The sequence below is a fragment of the Rutidosis leptorrhynchoides genome, chromosome 2 (genome assembly GCF_046630445.1).
Source record: "Rutidosis leptorrhynchoides isolate AG116_Rl617_1_P2 chromosome 2, CSIRO_AGI_Rlap_v1, whole genome shotgun sequence".
Lineage (NCBI taxonomy): Eukaryota > Viridiplantae > Streptophyta > Magnoliopsida > Asterales > Asteraceae > Rutidosis > Rutidosis leptorrhynchoides.
This window is the reverse complement of record NC_092334.1, coordinates 656,008,724-656,025,185: the sequence shown is the minus strand read 5'-3', so window position 1 is coordinate 656,025,185 and position 16,462 is coordinate 656,008,724. Positions and strand designations below refer to the sequence as shown.

Sequence of the window (16,462 nt, the reverse complement as noted above, 5' to 3'; positions counted from 1 at the left end):
GTGCGCATAATGCGCAATTCACCCGGTACCAGGTCTCGCACTCGGGGAGCTTGATTACTCGAGGTTTTACCTTCTATTGGGGAGCCAATGTACTCGTTCATAGAAGGATTTCCTTACTTACCCCAAAAAATAAGTTCTGCATTATTTGCTGAGCACTGGACCGTTCCTATTGATAATTTAAGTACCACCTATCACCTATGTTTAGTTGCACCTATGTTGTGTAATAGAGAATAGAAAATGGTTTGGCGGTATCGAGGTCACTTTTATAACCTTGAGGTTGAGGATTCGAATACTGTTTATGACATTTTTGTAATGTACATATTCGTGTTAGTATATGTGGATGTGTGAGTTTGCCTTTCAAAAAGAAAGAAAAAATAGAGAGTAGAAAATGTAGTCAAAACTAAAAAAAAAGTGAACAAAGACTTTGATAAATCTTACTCTTAAAACCCTTGGAAAGCAATTGTGGGGCCCTAAATACAAAATTTGGTAGAAAAAATATGGAAATTTTAGATAGAACAAAATTTAATAAAACTCCAAATTTTTGAGAGAGAACAAAATACAAATTTAAATATATATTAGAAATAATAGTCAAACTCTTCAATCTTCATATTCTTGTTTTTTGTTTTTCTGTCATCATAAATCTCAATTTCCCCCAAATTCTGAAATAGAGCCCTAATTTATCAATTCTTTGTACATTTTACCATGTTGAACAGTTAAATATAACTAATTTTTTTTTTTTTTACTCCAATTGATTGTGTAATAATGGGAGGTGTGTGTACCGGTGGGACGATGAACTAGAGCGCGGTGGCGGAGTACGGCAGTGATAACGGTAATGTAGGGTTTTCAGGAAAGTTAAAATCAATGAAAAGTTTTGGTAATCATCAGATGAAGAAGAAGAAAAATGAGCATGATGATGATAATTATGCACATCATGATGATGATAATGATAATGGTAATGATGATGATTTTTATAATGGAAGGATTACATCTTATGATTCTGGTGAACTGTTTTTTCAATTTCAAGAGAACTGAAACCATCTACTCCTGCTAGGGTTAGCAAGGTATGATTCACATATAACTCTGTCCCTACATATATTATATATTAAATATTATTATTTGAATTAACAAGTAGGTAATTTTTGTAATATTTGAAAATTAATAAAAGATATCATTATCAATTCTCCATTAATGTTTCGATGGATTTAGGTGCGAATTAACATGTAATTGAACAGTTGTCGCAATTCTCGGCGTTTTTGCGGTTCTTGTTAGAACCTTTCATTGTGTATGTAAAGTGAAGTTTGAATCAAATAAGAGGAGGAGGAGGAGGAGGAGGGGGAGGAGGGGGAGGAGGGGGAGGGGGAGGGGGAGGTTGAGGAGGAGGAGGAGGAGGAGGAGGAGGAGGAGAGGGGGGGGGGGGGGGGGGGGGAGGAGGAGGAGGAGGAGGAGGAGGAGGGGAGGAGGAGGAGGAGGAGACAATCCTTCCCTTATCCGAGAATAAAGACAAGTCATTTCTCCACCTAGAGTGAAACACTCTCAAGAGTAGAAAAAGTCATCCCTCTCTTTATTCAACGGATAAAGAGATTGCTTCCGAGAGAGTAGGAAAAAGTTTTTAAAAAAAATAAAAAATAAAAATAATAATAGACGCCACGAAAATGGTAGAATCAAATTTCCATGGGTTTTAAATCCTGCATGAAATTTAATTTAGGCTCTAGGAGTCAGTCAAGTTCGACTCAATAGAGCCACGAAATAAGAAGAATAAATTCAGTAAAATTTTGAATTTAAAACATATAAGTTGAAATTTTTTCTTAAATTTCATATATTTATGTGTGTCAATTGAAGTGGTTGATACATTTTAAGAAATTACAAATCATGCGCTTGTTGGAACCTTGTATGTGTGAATGTATGAGATTGTTAGTTAGTTTCGTAACACGATTCTAAAGTTCACTGCTTTATGACATATTTTTTGCATAGATGGTTTTGTTATTGTATTAAAACGGTTTTTGTTTTAAAAATTTTGGTAGGTGCCTCAAGTGAGTACATTTTTTGGAAAAACTGGTAATGTAGGTCTTGAAGTTTTAGACACATTAGGTAGCAGTATGACAAATTTGAACGCTCCTAGTGGATTTGTATCGAATATAGCTTTACGAGGAAATAAAGTATCGATTTTGGCATTTGAAGTAGCTAATACGATTGTTAAAGGGTCTAATTTGATGCAATTGATTTCCGAAGAAAGTATTCAGATTCTTAAGAAAGAGATTATGCATTCGGAAGGAGTGCAACTTTTAGTGTCTACTGACACAAAGGAGTTGTTACGTATTGCAGCTTCTGACAAGAGGTCGCAGCTTGTCAAATATTTTGCATTATTATCGTTTTAATTTTACTACTTATATATTCGTCTTATAGTACGTTTTATTTATCATTTTGTAGGGAAGAACTTGATGTTTTTCCAAGAGAGGTTGTTCGGTTTGGAGATATGTGCAAAGATCCACAGTGGCATAATTTGGATCGTTTCTTTTCAAGGTAAAACTGTTACTTTATGTTACCTGATTGCCAATCTTATACTACGTAATATATATTGACATCTATTAGAGGTGGCTATTTGTGACCAATTTACTTTTGGATGAGTCAATTCTGGTTATTTTTTATATTAAATAGGTAAAACTAATAATTTGGGTAAGAAATATGGGGTATCAAATGGGTTGAAAGTCACACTAAGTCACTAAGTTTATATTTAATGCAAATTATATATTTGATACAGCATACCCTTGCAAGGGAATATGAAAATTTATTGTTGGCACTGTTATTTTATCAATGATAGCCGTATGTGCATCTAGCGGGCTTGAGATAAGTATATAGGAATTAAATCAATAACCTTAAAAAAAAAATTGAAAAACCTTTAAACACGCACTATTAAGTATTGAGTAGTTAGGCATTTCATCTTATTTTGAAGTTTTGAGTTTGCAATTAATGCAATGACTCAATGTTTTTTAATTTATATAGTTACATATGATGCTATTTATAGATATGAGAAGCTACAAACATATTGTTTACCAACCAATGCGCGATCACTACTTGCGTTGAGTTTCAAAATTATTAGCAATATAGTATTCTAGATATTCTACATTGATAGTTAAAGCAAACCAATTTAGTTTAAGTGATACTGGAGTTACAATTTAGGACATAAACACGATACATCATGTGTATAGATAGATATATGGATAAGATGTTACGAATTGGACAAAATATGTTAATGCATACCTAACCTTATCTGTACCTAAACCCATTTTGATATGTTGACCCACCCATTTTGCTACCTCTAACATTTATGATAGTGGAACTAAATTATGATTGTTGATGGATAAGGTTGGACTTGGATCTCGTAAATGACAAACAGTTTAAAGAAGAGGCTGAAATCACTATGCATGAACTAACCAATCTTGCTCAGTATACTTCTGTAAGTTGCATTCTTCTTGTCACTATGTTTATTTTTTTTAATTAAGTCTATCTAGTTCTTATGCCTTTTGTAAAAGTTGCTAACAACTTTAGCTATTTTGCAGGAATTATACCATGAGTATCATGCTTTAGATAGATTCGAGCAAGATTACCGACGTAAGCTCGAAGATGTGGAATCTTTGCATCTTCCTCGTAAAGGTTAGATTGTTATGATTTGTTCTAGTAGAACGGCACTCAATATTTTATTTTGACAAATTAAAGATCCATTAAATGTGGTTGATTATATTGGTTTACATCTCATCCTTGTTTCCATTTTAGGAGAAAGTCTCACAATCTTACATAATGACGTAAAGCACCAAAAAAAAACTCGTGCGGGGCCTGAAAAAGAAATCTCTTTGGTCTAAAAGTCTCGAAGAGGTGTTTTACCAACTTATATTAACTACACATTTGCATTGGAAATGAATTATTTATATTGATTCTCGCTAATGTGTAAGTTTTTCGCTTTGATTTTGCTAGATTGTGGAGAAGCTTGTAGATGTTGTTACCTATATCCATCAAGCAATAGTCGAGGCTTTTGAAGAGAATGGTATTAGTATTTTATAATTTTCTCACCAACTTAAAATGCGCAGGAAATATTATTATTTATTATTCAGAGATAATATTAATGTGTCTTACATTTTTTTGTTGCTTTGTTTTGGATCCAAATTTAATAAAGAAAGTGAAGGAGGCTCATAAAAAGTCGGAAACGCTCGGTGCTGCAGGTCTTGCTTTACATTATGCCAATTTAGTCACTCAGATGGATAACATTGTAAGCGGCTCTCTATTTATAATTCTTTCTTTTGCATGTTTTTATTATTACTGTTCATCAGTTAACATACCGTTTTTAACTAATCCAGGCATCTCGACCCATCTCGTTACCTTCTAATATAAGGGACAATTTATATAACGGCTTGCCTGCAAGTGTCAAGGCCGCTTTACGTTCTCGTTTACAATCGCTCGATCCCAAAGAAGTGGTAAGCCTTATATCTACTATATAATGCGCAAAAAACAAAACCGCCTTTAAAAAAAAATGAGCAAAAATTTCACACTACCAATCATTACAGAAAAAGTTTCTTTTTTCAGATGCCTCAAATTAAGGCGGAAATGGAAAAAACACTTCAATGGCTCGTTCCAGTAGCTACAGATACTACCAAGTACGTTTTACATTTACACAAAATAATATTATTTTGTTCAGTAAACAATTTCGTTTATTTTGGATTTTTATTAATATTATGTGATTTTTTAATTACAGAGCTCATCAAGGTTTCGGATGGGTTGAAGAATGGGCAAACACAGGGTAAACCACTTATTCTAAGCTCCATCTCTTCTTAATTTTTTGTCATTTAAAATTAATTTATTTTCTATAATTTTTTAATTTTTATCAGTAACGGGTTTGGGAAGAAGACAGCCGGGAGTAATAATATTGTTCATCTCCATATCATGCTGATAAACAGAAGATGGACCAATACATTCTTGATTTAATTATTTTGCTTCACCGTTTAATAAGTCTAGTCAGATTCAGAGACAAGGTTCCAAAATACGCTCCACCTCAACGATCATCTCCTTTTACGTCAACAAAAACTAACGGTAAACCACAAAGGGTCCAAATATCTTTAGAAGGTCGACATCTTTTGGAAAAAGTTATGAAACGGAAAATGTTGGTTCCAGGAATTAGCAAAAGTCAAGAATTCGTTGTTGTAACGAAGAAGGGGAGAGGTTATGTTTTTGTATCGAGTCGAAGTATGGGAAGCTCTCCAAGGAGGGAAGCGGGATACACAAATGTTGATATGACGTTTTGGATGGTTTAAGTACAAATTTTTAAGCCGTCGGTACATATTTCTAGTGCAAGGTTTTCGTGTTGATTTCAAGCATTTGAAAATAACATTATGGATAGGTTGGGTACAACAGTTTGAGATGGTGGTACACATCCTATGCGATTGTTAACATATACTACATATGCTTGCATATACACTCTCTTGTATGAAGTGAGTCCAATAAGTTCTTTTATTGTTTTGGCGAAAAGTATTTTTTAACAAGTAAAATATTTTGTAGACTTGTATACATGTTTCATATAAAAGAACTTGATTTTAAAAAAAAATTAATTATAGCGATAAATGTTTACAACAAAAGATAAATAATTTAAATTTAAATAAACAAAATAAAATTTTAAGAAAATAAAAAGACTATTTTTTTCTCAGAATTGAAAAAAAAAAAAAAAAAAAACGATGTAAAATAGGGATCAGATGTGTTTAAGAATGGAGGTGCCTAATTGTCGTAAGGCTTTAGGCAGACACCCCATCTTGCATATTTAAATAATGCAAGTAATGACCACTCATCACTTCCCATTAAAACTTGCCTGAAGGATCATATTTTTATAAATACACCCTTAATCTCTATTTAAAACACCGTCCCAACCTCTCCCTTTTCTTCTTATTTCGATATGGGACCAACTCACCACCTCATTTTCTTCATTTATATGTTTCTCTTGCATATATATCAGCATATATTATACGCAACTTCGCATTCTTATTTGTTGTGTACAAATAAATTAAATAATAAACAGTGATGTTTCATAACATTTCATTTGAACCGATATAAGTTATGTTTATACGAAATCTGCTAATCATCTCTTTTTTTTTTTTGAAAAGCAAGAAGGAATTATATTACCAAGCACCAACGAAAATACAATAAGAAGATCGGCAAAATAAAGCCGAGACAAAACGAACAACGAAAAAAAAGAAAACACTACTTAGCTATCTAAGAAAAAAGAAGGATTTGTGAGCCAAGTATGCCAATCGATGCTTTTGCCTTTGATTCTATTCGAGATCCACTCAAAAGATTTGAGCTGAATTTCAGTAATCGCAACCGGTGTAGTCCAACCTTTGTTATTGAACACCACCATATTACGATTCTTCCAAATGTAGTACGCGCATACCCACTCCACGGCTTGCCAAATTTTCTTCCCGAGATTAGACATGTTGCTTGACGAAATTCCATGAAGAATATCATTAAAACTTAGACTTGAAAACGAAGCAAAGTTCCACCATTTGAAGATCCTAGTCCATACATCAAGCGAGAATTTGCAGGAAATTAAGGAATGCTCGACCGATTCAAGATCTTCATCATAAACGGGACAACGAATAGTATGTAAATCCACACCCCTTTTGTCTAGTTCAACCCGAACCGGTATTCTTTTTTTCAAAAGTCTCCAAACATAAATTTCTACTTTTTTAGGAATGAGATTGTTACGTAAGGTTTGTTGAGAAACAAGATTTGAAGTGTTAAGAACCTGCTGATCGATAAGATATGCGAGTCTTTTAACAGTGAAAACGCCATTGCTAGCAAGATTCCACGTCCAAGATTCGCCAACATTAAAGTCCAACGAAAATGATCGAAGCAATCTGCACAGATCATCGAATTCACCCGCTGTACGACCCCTTGGTTCGCGTGACCAGCACCAATTGAAACTGCCCGAATTGTTGCCGATGCCATCTGCCATGTTTCTATCTCTGTTGATGTCGTCTACTATAATTCTGTCTCTTACCATCGCATCTTTGTTGCAATCAAGCCTATAAAGCCTTGGAAACGAGTCTTTGAAACACACCGAACCACACCAAATGTCCTTCCAAAATAAAGTCGATCTTCCGTCACCGATTGATTTTTGAAAAGATTGAATGAAAGGCACTTGAGCTTCCTCAATTTTGTTACCTGCAAGAATTATGTTGTTCCAAGTACCTGAGGCCGAAAGATGGTCATGCCCACCTCCCGACCGCAAGCGTCCGTCAATTCCATATATGCTACGAATAATTTTGGTCCATAAGCTATTGGATTCGGTTTTAAACCTCCACCACCATTTGCCCAAAAGGGCTAGGTTTTTGCTTTTTAACGACCCAATATTTAGCCCGCCCGACCCGTAAGGTAAAAGAATAGATTCCCATTTAACCCAAGACATTTTAGAGCTCGTAAGATCCCCTCCCCAAAAGAAAATGCGTCTCACACTCTCGAGTAATTTAAGCACACAAGGCGGGGTACGAAAGAGCGAGAAGTAATACAAAGGAAGACTACTAAGAACCGATTTTAAAAGAACCAATCTTCCACCATAGGACAACGTTTTCATTTTCCAAGCCGATAATTTTTTTTTGAATTTATCAATTACCGGCGCCCAATCGCTCAATTTCTTCATTTTTGCACCAATAGGAAGACCGAGGTAAATAAAAGGAAATTTCCCGGCTTTACATCCCATACGTCTAGCAAGATCTGCTAATCATCTCTTATGTCTTTGGTTAGATAAAAAAATAAATAAATAAATAAAGGAAACTTAGATGTCTTTGGTCACATACCATCATCCTATTGGCTATGAATGAGTATTCGCTCATTCTTTTTTTTTTTTTTTTTTTTTTTTTTTTTTTTTTTTTTTTTTTTTTATAAAGGTATAGTTGCTTTAATTATTTTTTGTTATATACAAACTTCACCTTACTTTATTGACCATATCAGATGTTTATTTATTTTAACCTGATCCAACAATTTTATTTTCATGGACCGCCACTTTTTATTTATTTCATTTTACTTGTACAACGAGGCACACGATCTTTGTTGTTTTTTAAAAAATTAACGTTTTTTGTTTAGGTTTTTTTCGTTTACATTTTTCGTTTACGACTTTACGTATACAAATATTATTTAATTTTACGTTTATCTAACATTTATGTTTTCCTTTTACATTTAGAGGTTTTATTTTTCACTTTGACTTTAAGTATTGTGTATGTTAAAAAATTTCTTCTTATAAAAATATTATTTATTATTTATTTATCTTATAAAACAATTTTCATTTTACTCAGTATCTGATCTTAATTATTAATTTTATTTTTAGTGAAAAAATATTATTTTATGATTATGAAGACCATATGACGGAGTATTATTATTATTGATAGCTACAAAAGCATGTAGCCAACTTCCCTACATATAGTACTAAAAAAGTGCACTTTTTGATGTTTGACCCTTTTTTTTTTTCATTTTCTCATAGTAACTAAAAGTTTTAAATTTATTATTGGTGTCTTGTATATAAATAAAAGGTGTGGTGAAGTTAAAATTGTATGCTATATTACGCATACATGTTTACATGCATAGTGAGGATATAAACTTCCATGTGTATAAAATGATATGAAATTGTGTTAATGGTGAATGGATTCTTTTATTTTGTGTTTACATAGTCGAAAAATTGAAAAACAAACTCCAAAAACATTAAAAAGTTTTTGGAAGTTCTTGCCTTTCAAAAAAAAAAAAAAACATTAAAAAGTGCACTTTTTTAGTAGTACATGTAGGGAAGTTGGCTACATGCTTTTGTAACTATCATTTCCCCTAATATTAATATTAATTTTTTTTTGAAAGGCAACAGTCGAATATTAATATTAATTAATTAAGTTAATATCAAAAATATGGTTGTGCTGGGTAATGAGAATCTTAAACAAGCTACGACAATAATGAGACATAAATGTTTCTACTGGTGTAACTATTTAAAAAAAAAAAAAAAAAAAAGTGGGATCTTTAGAAAAAGCTGAATATTGTGTAGTTCAATAAAAAAAAATTTTGACTTTGCCGGTAGATTTAGCATCATCCAGCATTCCAGCTGAACTAATACAGAGTTGTTCGTGTATATACGTGCGTACTGAAACGGCACACACAAATCGACTACGAACCTAAATCAAGAACCATAAAACTTGAATAACTCATTTAGTGCAGTTTTTCAATTAACCAAATCGTTATTTAAAAACAAACTCACGCACTCTAAACGAATATTCAAAAATATTTACACATGTCAAGCCCTAGACTCAAAACTGCAACCTAACGAATATTCACAAATATTTACACATGTCAAGCCCTAGACTCAAAACTTCTACTTCCGCTTGACCAATAACCATTTGGCTTCAATAAGCAAATAACTATTCATCAACTAACTAATAACACACTTACATAATTAGTTTAATTAATCACTTTGACTAAAATACGCTACAAAACCAGGTGTGGTATGTGAAAAAGTAAATGACAAAAATTCAAAATCTATCCGAAACAAACTATCCTGCATTAATTAATTTTACCCAAACAGACACAAAATTCCTGCTAATCTTTTATCTATTACATTTTCCAGGCAGAGAGAAAAATCAATGTATCAATGTCTCGTCTCCAACACCAAAATGTTCATACAAATCTAATGTGAGTCAAATGTTTAAAAACACAAATTATTACAAAAAACCTATAATTCATCCTTAATATCCGCTTCTTCTTCTACGGGTGTGGAATCAGTTTCCTCCTTCGGGATGCTCTCAACCTCGGGGACTTCTTCTACTTCCTCTTCCTCCTCGACTGATGCATCCGGACTTATACTTAGACTCGTCTTCACAGAATCATATATACGTGACGCAAAGTCCTTGGGGTCACTTAACATAAATCCACTCTCCATCAATGCCGTTTGGTACATAAGTTGTGCAGTTGTCTTTACACTAGCATCCTGAAATATAAAACATAAATAATCACTCACTATACTAATTGTGAACCATGTTGAATTACTAAAATGCCCCTGCGAACAGTAACGTTGTATGCGCAGGGGTATTTTAGTAATTTCACATTTTTACTAATATATGTATTTCCTACCTCTGGGTCCTTTACAACTCTCTCACGAAGCTCCTTAATAATCGGATGCCTTGCGTTAATTTCAAGAACCCTTTTGCCACGCATGTACGCTTGTTTGCTAGCATCGGATAAAGTTTGAGATTGCATGATTCGTTCCATATTAGCACTCCATCCGTATTTGGATGTCACGACTACACAAGGCGTGTCGGCTAAACGGTTACTGATCTTTACGTCATCGACGTTTTCGCTTGCAAGGGTTTCTTTCCACCACTTGGTCAACTCTTTGAATGATTCTTTGACTTCTTTATCTTTTGAATCTTTGCCTAGTTTCAAACCCTCCTTTGAAACATTTTGGAATTTTTTGTCTTCAAAGTCCATCAAGTATTGCATCAGGTACTCATCCACTGGATCTGTAAAAAGAATCACCTGCAAAAGAATAAACATTTTTTTTTCAGTTATAGCAATTGCACAATTAAAATTAAAACTGAGATAATTATTATATTTAAAAATTGGAATATATATAAAAGATACCTCAAAGTTTTTCTTTTTTAGCCTTTCGAGGAAAGGCGAATTCTCGAGCTGTTCCTTGCTGCTGCCGGTGATGTAAAAGATATCCTTCTGTCCGGATTTCATTCTTGAGATGTACTGCTCAAGCGACGTTAGTTTGCCATCTGACTTCGTGCTGCAACATATGTAAAGAAAGGTAAGATATCGGTCTATCATATCATACAAGTATTATGGGCATGTTGGTAAGGAGCTTTTTGGAGCTTTTAGAAGCTTTCTAGGTTCTATGAAAAAACTATTATTTGATGAAAAGTTCTGTTTGGTTTGAAAAGTTTAAAGCTTTTAGAAGAACGAACAAAGCTAGAAGCTTCTAGAACTAGCTTTTGAGAAAAAGCTCATAGCTTTTTGTCATTTCACTTTTGGTAAAGCTAGTTATAACCATTAATGAAAAGAAATCGTCAAAAATCATACGTCTCAAATCTAAGAAGTTTGGCCAAACGGTTCCTATTTGCAGCATCTTCAATGATACCAAGTTTAACCGACTTTCCAAATTCATTCCAGAACTTGGTATATTGGCCTCTCTTCTCGTCATTCTCCTTTGTTTCTTCCACCTCTGCAACGAAAACGAGTTTACATATCAAACTCAATAGATTTAGCATACGGTGATAAGAATACGTGAGCGAAACTTTGAGGTTTTTAACTACCTTCTTTATCTTTGTTATGAGATTCATCAGGGTCCTCTTCAGCAAGTTTACGAATCATGTCAAGAGCCTTCCTGATAAGTTTCTTCTTGATTGTTTTCAAGCTGCTGTGTTGTTGAAGCATTTCTCGAGACACATTAAGTGGTAATGTGTCGGAATCAACAAGACCCTGATCAAACAATCGATAACTGTTACCAACAAAATCTAAAAAGAAAACAAATTTGAGTATTATATAGATTAGATAGTTAAAGACATTACCAGCAAGAAACTTAGATATTTAGGTAAAAGCTCGTCAAATTCATCCGAGATGAATACTCTTCTAACATAAAGCTTCAAGTTTGATTTGTTGGCGTTGTAGTAACTCTCGTACAGGTCAGTAGGGGCCTTAGGGGGCACAAACATAACAGCCTTGAACTCAACATCACCCTCCGCGTTAAAGTGACTCCATGCCATTGGCTTCTCATCACCAAAATCCTGTAATATTAAAAAAATATATATATACCATTAAAAAAGCCTTAAACCCATCTTGAACCATTTCGTCATTTCAGCCGATATAGTTACAACAAACAAGAAGCAACATCAAGAGATATATGGGGATTTACCTTAGCGAGAGAGTGGTAGAATTTTGTGTACTCTTCTTCGGTCACCTCCTTTGGACTTCTTAACCAAATAGCTTTAACATCATTCAAACGTTCCCATTCGTATGTCGTTTCCTTAATGGTTTTCGTCTTTGATTTTTGTTCATCTTCATCCTTGTCAGTATCTTCCTCTTCTTTCTCTTCACCCTCCTCAGTAGACTCAGCTGCTCAATCCATTAAACAAAGAATTTTAAAATATGGTCTGTACAGTACATTTAATGCAGATGTCATACGTTAAAAGAGACGTACGTTTTTCTTCATCATCGCTAGAGTCGCTAGAGTCATCTTCTTCAGCAGGAACCTCAACATCTACTTCTTTGGTGGCCCACAGGTATATCGGGAAGTTAATAAATTCGGAATACTTCTTCACCAAATCCTGACAAAATGTACAGACAAAGTATTTTAAAAACTGATTTCAAAACTAACACCATATAAGACATGAATTGATTCAACAACGCACACACAGATAAATTACCTTCAATTTTGACTCTTCTAAGTATTCTCCAGCTTCTTCTCTAAGGTGCAATCTGATTTCGGTACCACGGCCAAGTGGCTCGTTGTACGTATCTTCAGAAATAGCGAAGGCACCATCAGCCTTCGACTCCCACACATATCTAAAGCGTCGAGAAATTTAATTAGTAAAGCTAAAAGTCGGCATACTTCAGATATACTACAAACATAATGGCACAAAACTAATAAGACATACTGAATATCATCGTTGTGTTTGCTGATGACTTCCACGTAGTCGGCAACAAGATATACAGAATAAAACCCAACACCAAATTGACCAATTAGGTTCAGATCTCCTCCTGTCTGCATTTTCTCCACAAACGCTGCATACAACAAAAAAAGGACAATATCATTATTATACAATTTAACTTGTACCATGTTTACATTTTAGGCCAAATTCAAGCTGCTCAAACACAAATACACAATACCTGAAGTTCCAGACTTGGCAATTGTTCCCAGGTTCTTTATAAGATCCTCCTTTGTCATACCAACACCTCTATCACGAATCGAAAGAATCTTCTTTTCTTTGTCTAACTTAATCTGCAAAACCAAAGTTGTTTAAACCACATTTCAAAACTCCAATATAGCTTTTAAATTCAAGAAACAATTATAACAAGTTAAACCTGGATCTCAAGCTTGGTATCATCACCTTCGCCCAAAACCTCCTTATCAGTAAGAGAAAGGAACCTAATTTTGTCCAAAGCCTGTAAATATTCGGTTTACAAAGTAACAAAAGTTAAAAACAAAATCACACTAAGATATGCTCCAAATTAGGCTCCCCGAGATCCAAAACTTACATCAGATGCATTGGAGATTAATTCCCTCAAGAAAATGTCCTTGTTACTGTAAAGAGAGTTGATAAGGATGTCCATAAGCCGAGATACTTCAGCCTGAAACTCGAACTTCTCCGCATTGCTGCGAAGGCTCTTCCTCGACATCGATTCAGCCTCCCTGAACAATGACAATGAGAACACTTAAAATACCTAATAGTATCACAATCAGTCAACTAGTCAAGACAACAACTTCTAGCTAAATCCTGATTTAATCAATAGTATGGTACCAAACACTGCATGTATGAGCTAGATACATACTAAAATACACATAAACATTTCAGAAACAAACCTCTTGGCAACATCTGAATCAGTTGATAAACCATGTGGAACAGCACCAAGCTTATCTTCGATCTTCGGAGGATCCACCAATTCATCCGTATCCGACTCTGCGTTCGCGTGTAACTTCCTGCCTGTAATAATAACCAATTTAGAACCACAACAAATGAACATTTACAAAAAATAATTTCAGATGCCAAAAAATGAAATTAAACTAATCACTGAAAACAATTGCATGATAATTAGTACTATCCATACTAGTAATACTGCGTAGTAACTCCAAAGTGTAATCACACGCATTGATCAACTTGCATTAATCGCGTTGAAGATCAGTCAATTTTTAATTATGATCTATTAGCATACCACATGAATATGATCGGATAACAAAACATGAATTATACTCCCTAAAGTCAACAAGTCAAGTAGAGACTAAATCTTAACTAAAAAACTATTGATTTCTTAATAAACAGATATTAATCTAACAAACACATAATTCACATAACAAATTACATATAACATTACTGATTTAAAAACCCTAACCAAAGTTTTAAGCGTACCTTGATCTGGAAGAAGGAATAACAGACATATCAGAAATAATACAGACGGAAGAGTCCACTTCCTCATTGCGATCGATCTATAGATACACAGTTTATAAATCTAATGTTTGTGTGTGTTTTATATGGAGATTTTTAGTTAGGATTTTTTATTTTTATTTATACTGAGACTGAGAGTGCAGAGTGTGAGAGGGGAGGGAAGGCCACGAGAATGGAGGGTGGATGATGGTTGGTGGTGGTGACGTGGAAGATCTAACGGTTGATTTTATACGATAGTGTTACGTGGCAGTGTGTTATTGGTTGATAGTGCATCAAGCGACGTGGAAATAAAAGGGTTTTGTTTCTAGAAGAAGTGTATCATGAACGAAGACTTGAACGGTGATTGGCGTGTGTTTTACACTTCTATGTAAGGTTGTTCAAAATATCCGAATCCGAAATCCGAATCCGAATTATCCGAAATCCGAATCCGAAAATATCCGAAAAATCGGATATCCGAAAATTCGGATATCCGAAAATCGAATATCCGATTTTTCGGATTCGGATATCGGATGGAGTTTTTAAAATTTTCGGATATTCGGATATCCGAATATCCGAAAATTTCTAAAAAATCCGAAAAAATATCCGAAATATCCGAAATATCCGAAAATTATCCGAAAATATTCGAAGTTCTTCAAAAATATCGGATATTCGGATAATCCGATATCCGAATCCGAAATTTCGGATATCCGAAATTTCGGATTTGGATTTCGGATGGGGTTTTTCACTATCCGAATTTTCGGATATCCGAATTTCAGATATCCGAAAATGAACACCCCTACTTCTATGCATGATTATTGGTTGGAAAAATATTAAGGAAATATTTCAATAAATTTGTATTTGTAATATTGGTATATTTAGTAAAATTAGCTATATTTAGTAAAATTAGCTTGTGTGGAGTAACTGATAACTTTTAGGTAAAAACTTATCTTTGTGTTTTTTATAAGTATTTAAGTAATAAATACTGTAGAATTATTAAAATAAATTGTAAAATGACAAAAACTATAAGTTTTTTGTCAAACGATAATGATTTCCGTTCATACGAAAGCTTTAAGCTCCTTTTATCAAACAAAGTTCTTGATAGTATTAAAATACAAAACTTTTCATGAAAGTTATAAGTTAAAAACTTAAATACCATTGGAGGCTTGCCTCAATGGTATCCTCACACTTTTTATGTCTGACTTGGGTTTTAGGTCATGGGTTCGAGTCTCGTTGTGCCCATCCTATTAACCAATCTTTCTGAAAGATGGAGCTCCAGATTGACCCCCAGGGGTTTTCTTCCGGATCAATTCAGGAATTCAAATTCGGTTCGCCTGCCTCTCGGGATGGTCTAAGAATCGGGTTCCTGCAATGTGATTAAAGTTTCCTCTCAAAAGTGCGTGGGTGCATGACAAATGAGAGTATTCGATGCCGACTACTAGCCTTTCAAAAAAAATTCTGAAAACTCATAGCGATACGTGCCCCAAGTATAGTTTTATCACTAAGCCTCAAATAAATTAAGCGAAATATAAAAAAATTGTTACTTCCTTCGTCCCGAATTAATTGTCCTTAGACAAAAAAATACATAATTTAAGAAATGTCATTATCACGCTATACTAATTTGTATTTTTTTTCTAACTTTACTAGTTTGTACTTCATTAAATTTACTTTTCATATTTAGAAGTGGACAATGAATTCGGGACATCTTGAGAAAAAAAATATGACAACTAATATGACTAAAACATACGGTTTTGTTTGTGCGGTGTCGTTAGGTCGTAAATCGTTAGTCTAAGTTACCAGAGGGAGGCAATGGTTCTATTATTTATATTTAGCTGGGTTTCCTGGCTATATTTCACCTACTCATCTTCCTATAACGAGCAAACGATAAGTATAACTCAGGTTCGTATTTTTGAACACTAAACCTCAATTAATCGGGTAATTAACCTAATCAATTTGTCACTCAGAATTCATGCTTTGGAGATTCTGACCAAGACAGATATACCCATTCCCAACGTTAACCGGTTTAAACGACCTTGTGGATGGAATCTTAGGTGTATGAATAAAGTGGTATACCCCAAGGAAGGTCTTAGCTTTTCTTAATCCGAGTTGATTCAACTGCTATCACAATTTCCCCTTAATACCTAGTTATGCTTTAACGTTAATAGATGTGTAATCTCATGTATCATAAGGTACTGTTAACTAGGCTAAAGGTCTCTCATTTGCGATCAATTACTCAACCTCGGATCATCTTACAACATCGTAAGAATCTTGTTTCTGACGCGAATCATGCTTTTGAGCAAATCAATGTTCACTCT

General features: G+C 34.1%; 1 protein-coding gene, 1 non-coding gene and 1 pseudogene across 2 annotated transcripts; 1 reads left to right on the top strand and 2 right to left on the bottom strand.

Moving 5' to 3' along the window:
* Positions 1 to 762: 762 nt before the first annotated feature.
* On the top strand, positions 763 to 5,534 carry LOC139893819 (protein PSK SIMULATOR 2-like; annotated as a pseudogene).
* A 193-nt stretch (positions 5,535 to 5,727) lies between these two features.
* Positions 5,728 to 5,836, bottom strand: LOC139895397 (small nucleolar RNA Z279/snoR105/snoR108). The gene has a single exon (XR_011775850.1). It is a non-coding gene; the product is annotated as a small nucleolar RNA Z279/snoR105/snoR108 (small nucleolar RNA).
* A 3,701-nt stretch (positions 5,837 to 9,537) lies between these two features.
* On the bottom strand, positions 9,538 to 14,273 carry LOC139893818 (endoplasmin homolog). Its single transcript, XM_071877009.1, has 15 exons — positions 14,136 to 14,273; positions 13,592 to 13,712; positions 13,267 to 13,420; positions 13,093 to 13,173; positions 12,898 to 13,009; positions 12,666 to 12,792; positions 12,435 to 12,573; positions 12,209 to 12,335; positions 11,924 to 12,123; positions 11,580 to 11,795; positions 11,325 to 11,490; positions 11,092 to 11,233; positions 10,648 to 10,798; positions 10,138 to 10,542; positions 9,538 to 9,994 (listed from the first exon to the last, which is right to left on the bottom strand). Exons 1-15 carry the CDS (start codon positions 14,200 to 14,202, stop codon positions 9,740 to 9,742), a joined length of 2,463 nt encoding a protein of 820 aa, XP_071733110.1. The 5' UTR covers positions 14,203 to 14,273; the 3' UTR covers positions 9,538 to 9,739.
* Positions 14,274 to 16,462: the final 2,189 nt, after the last annotated feature.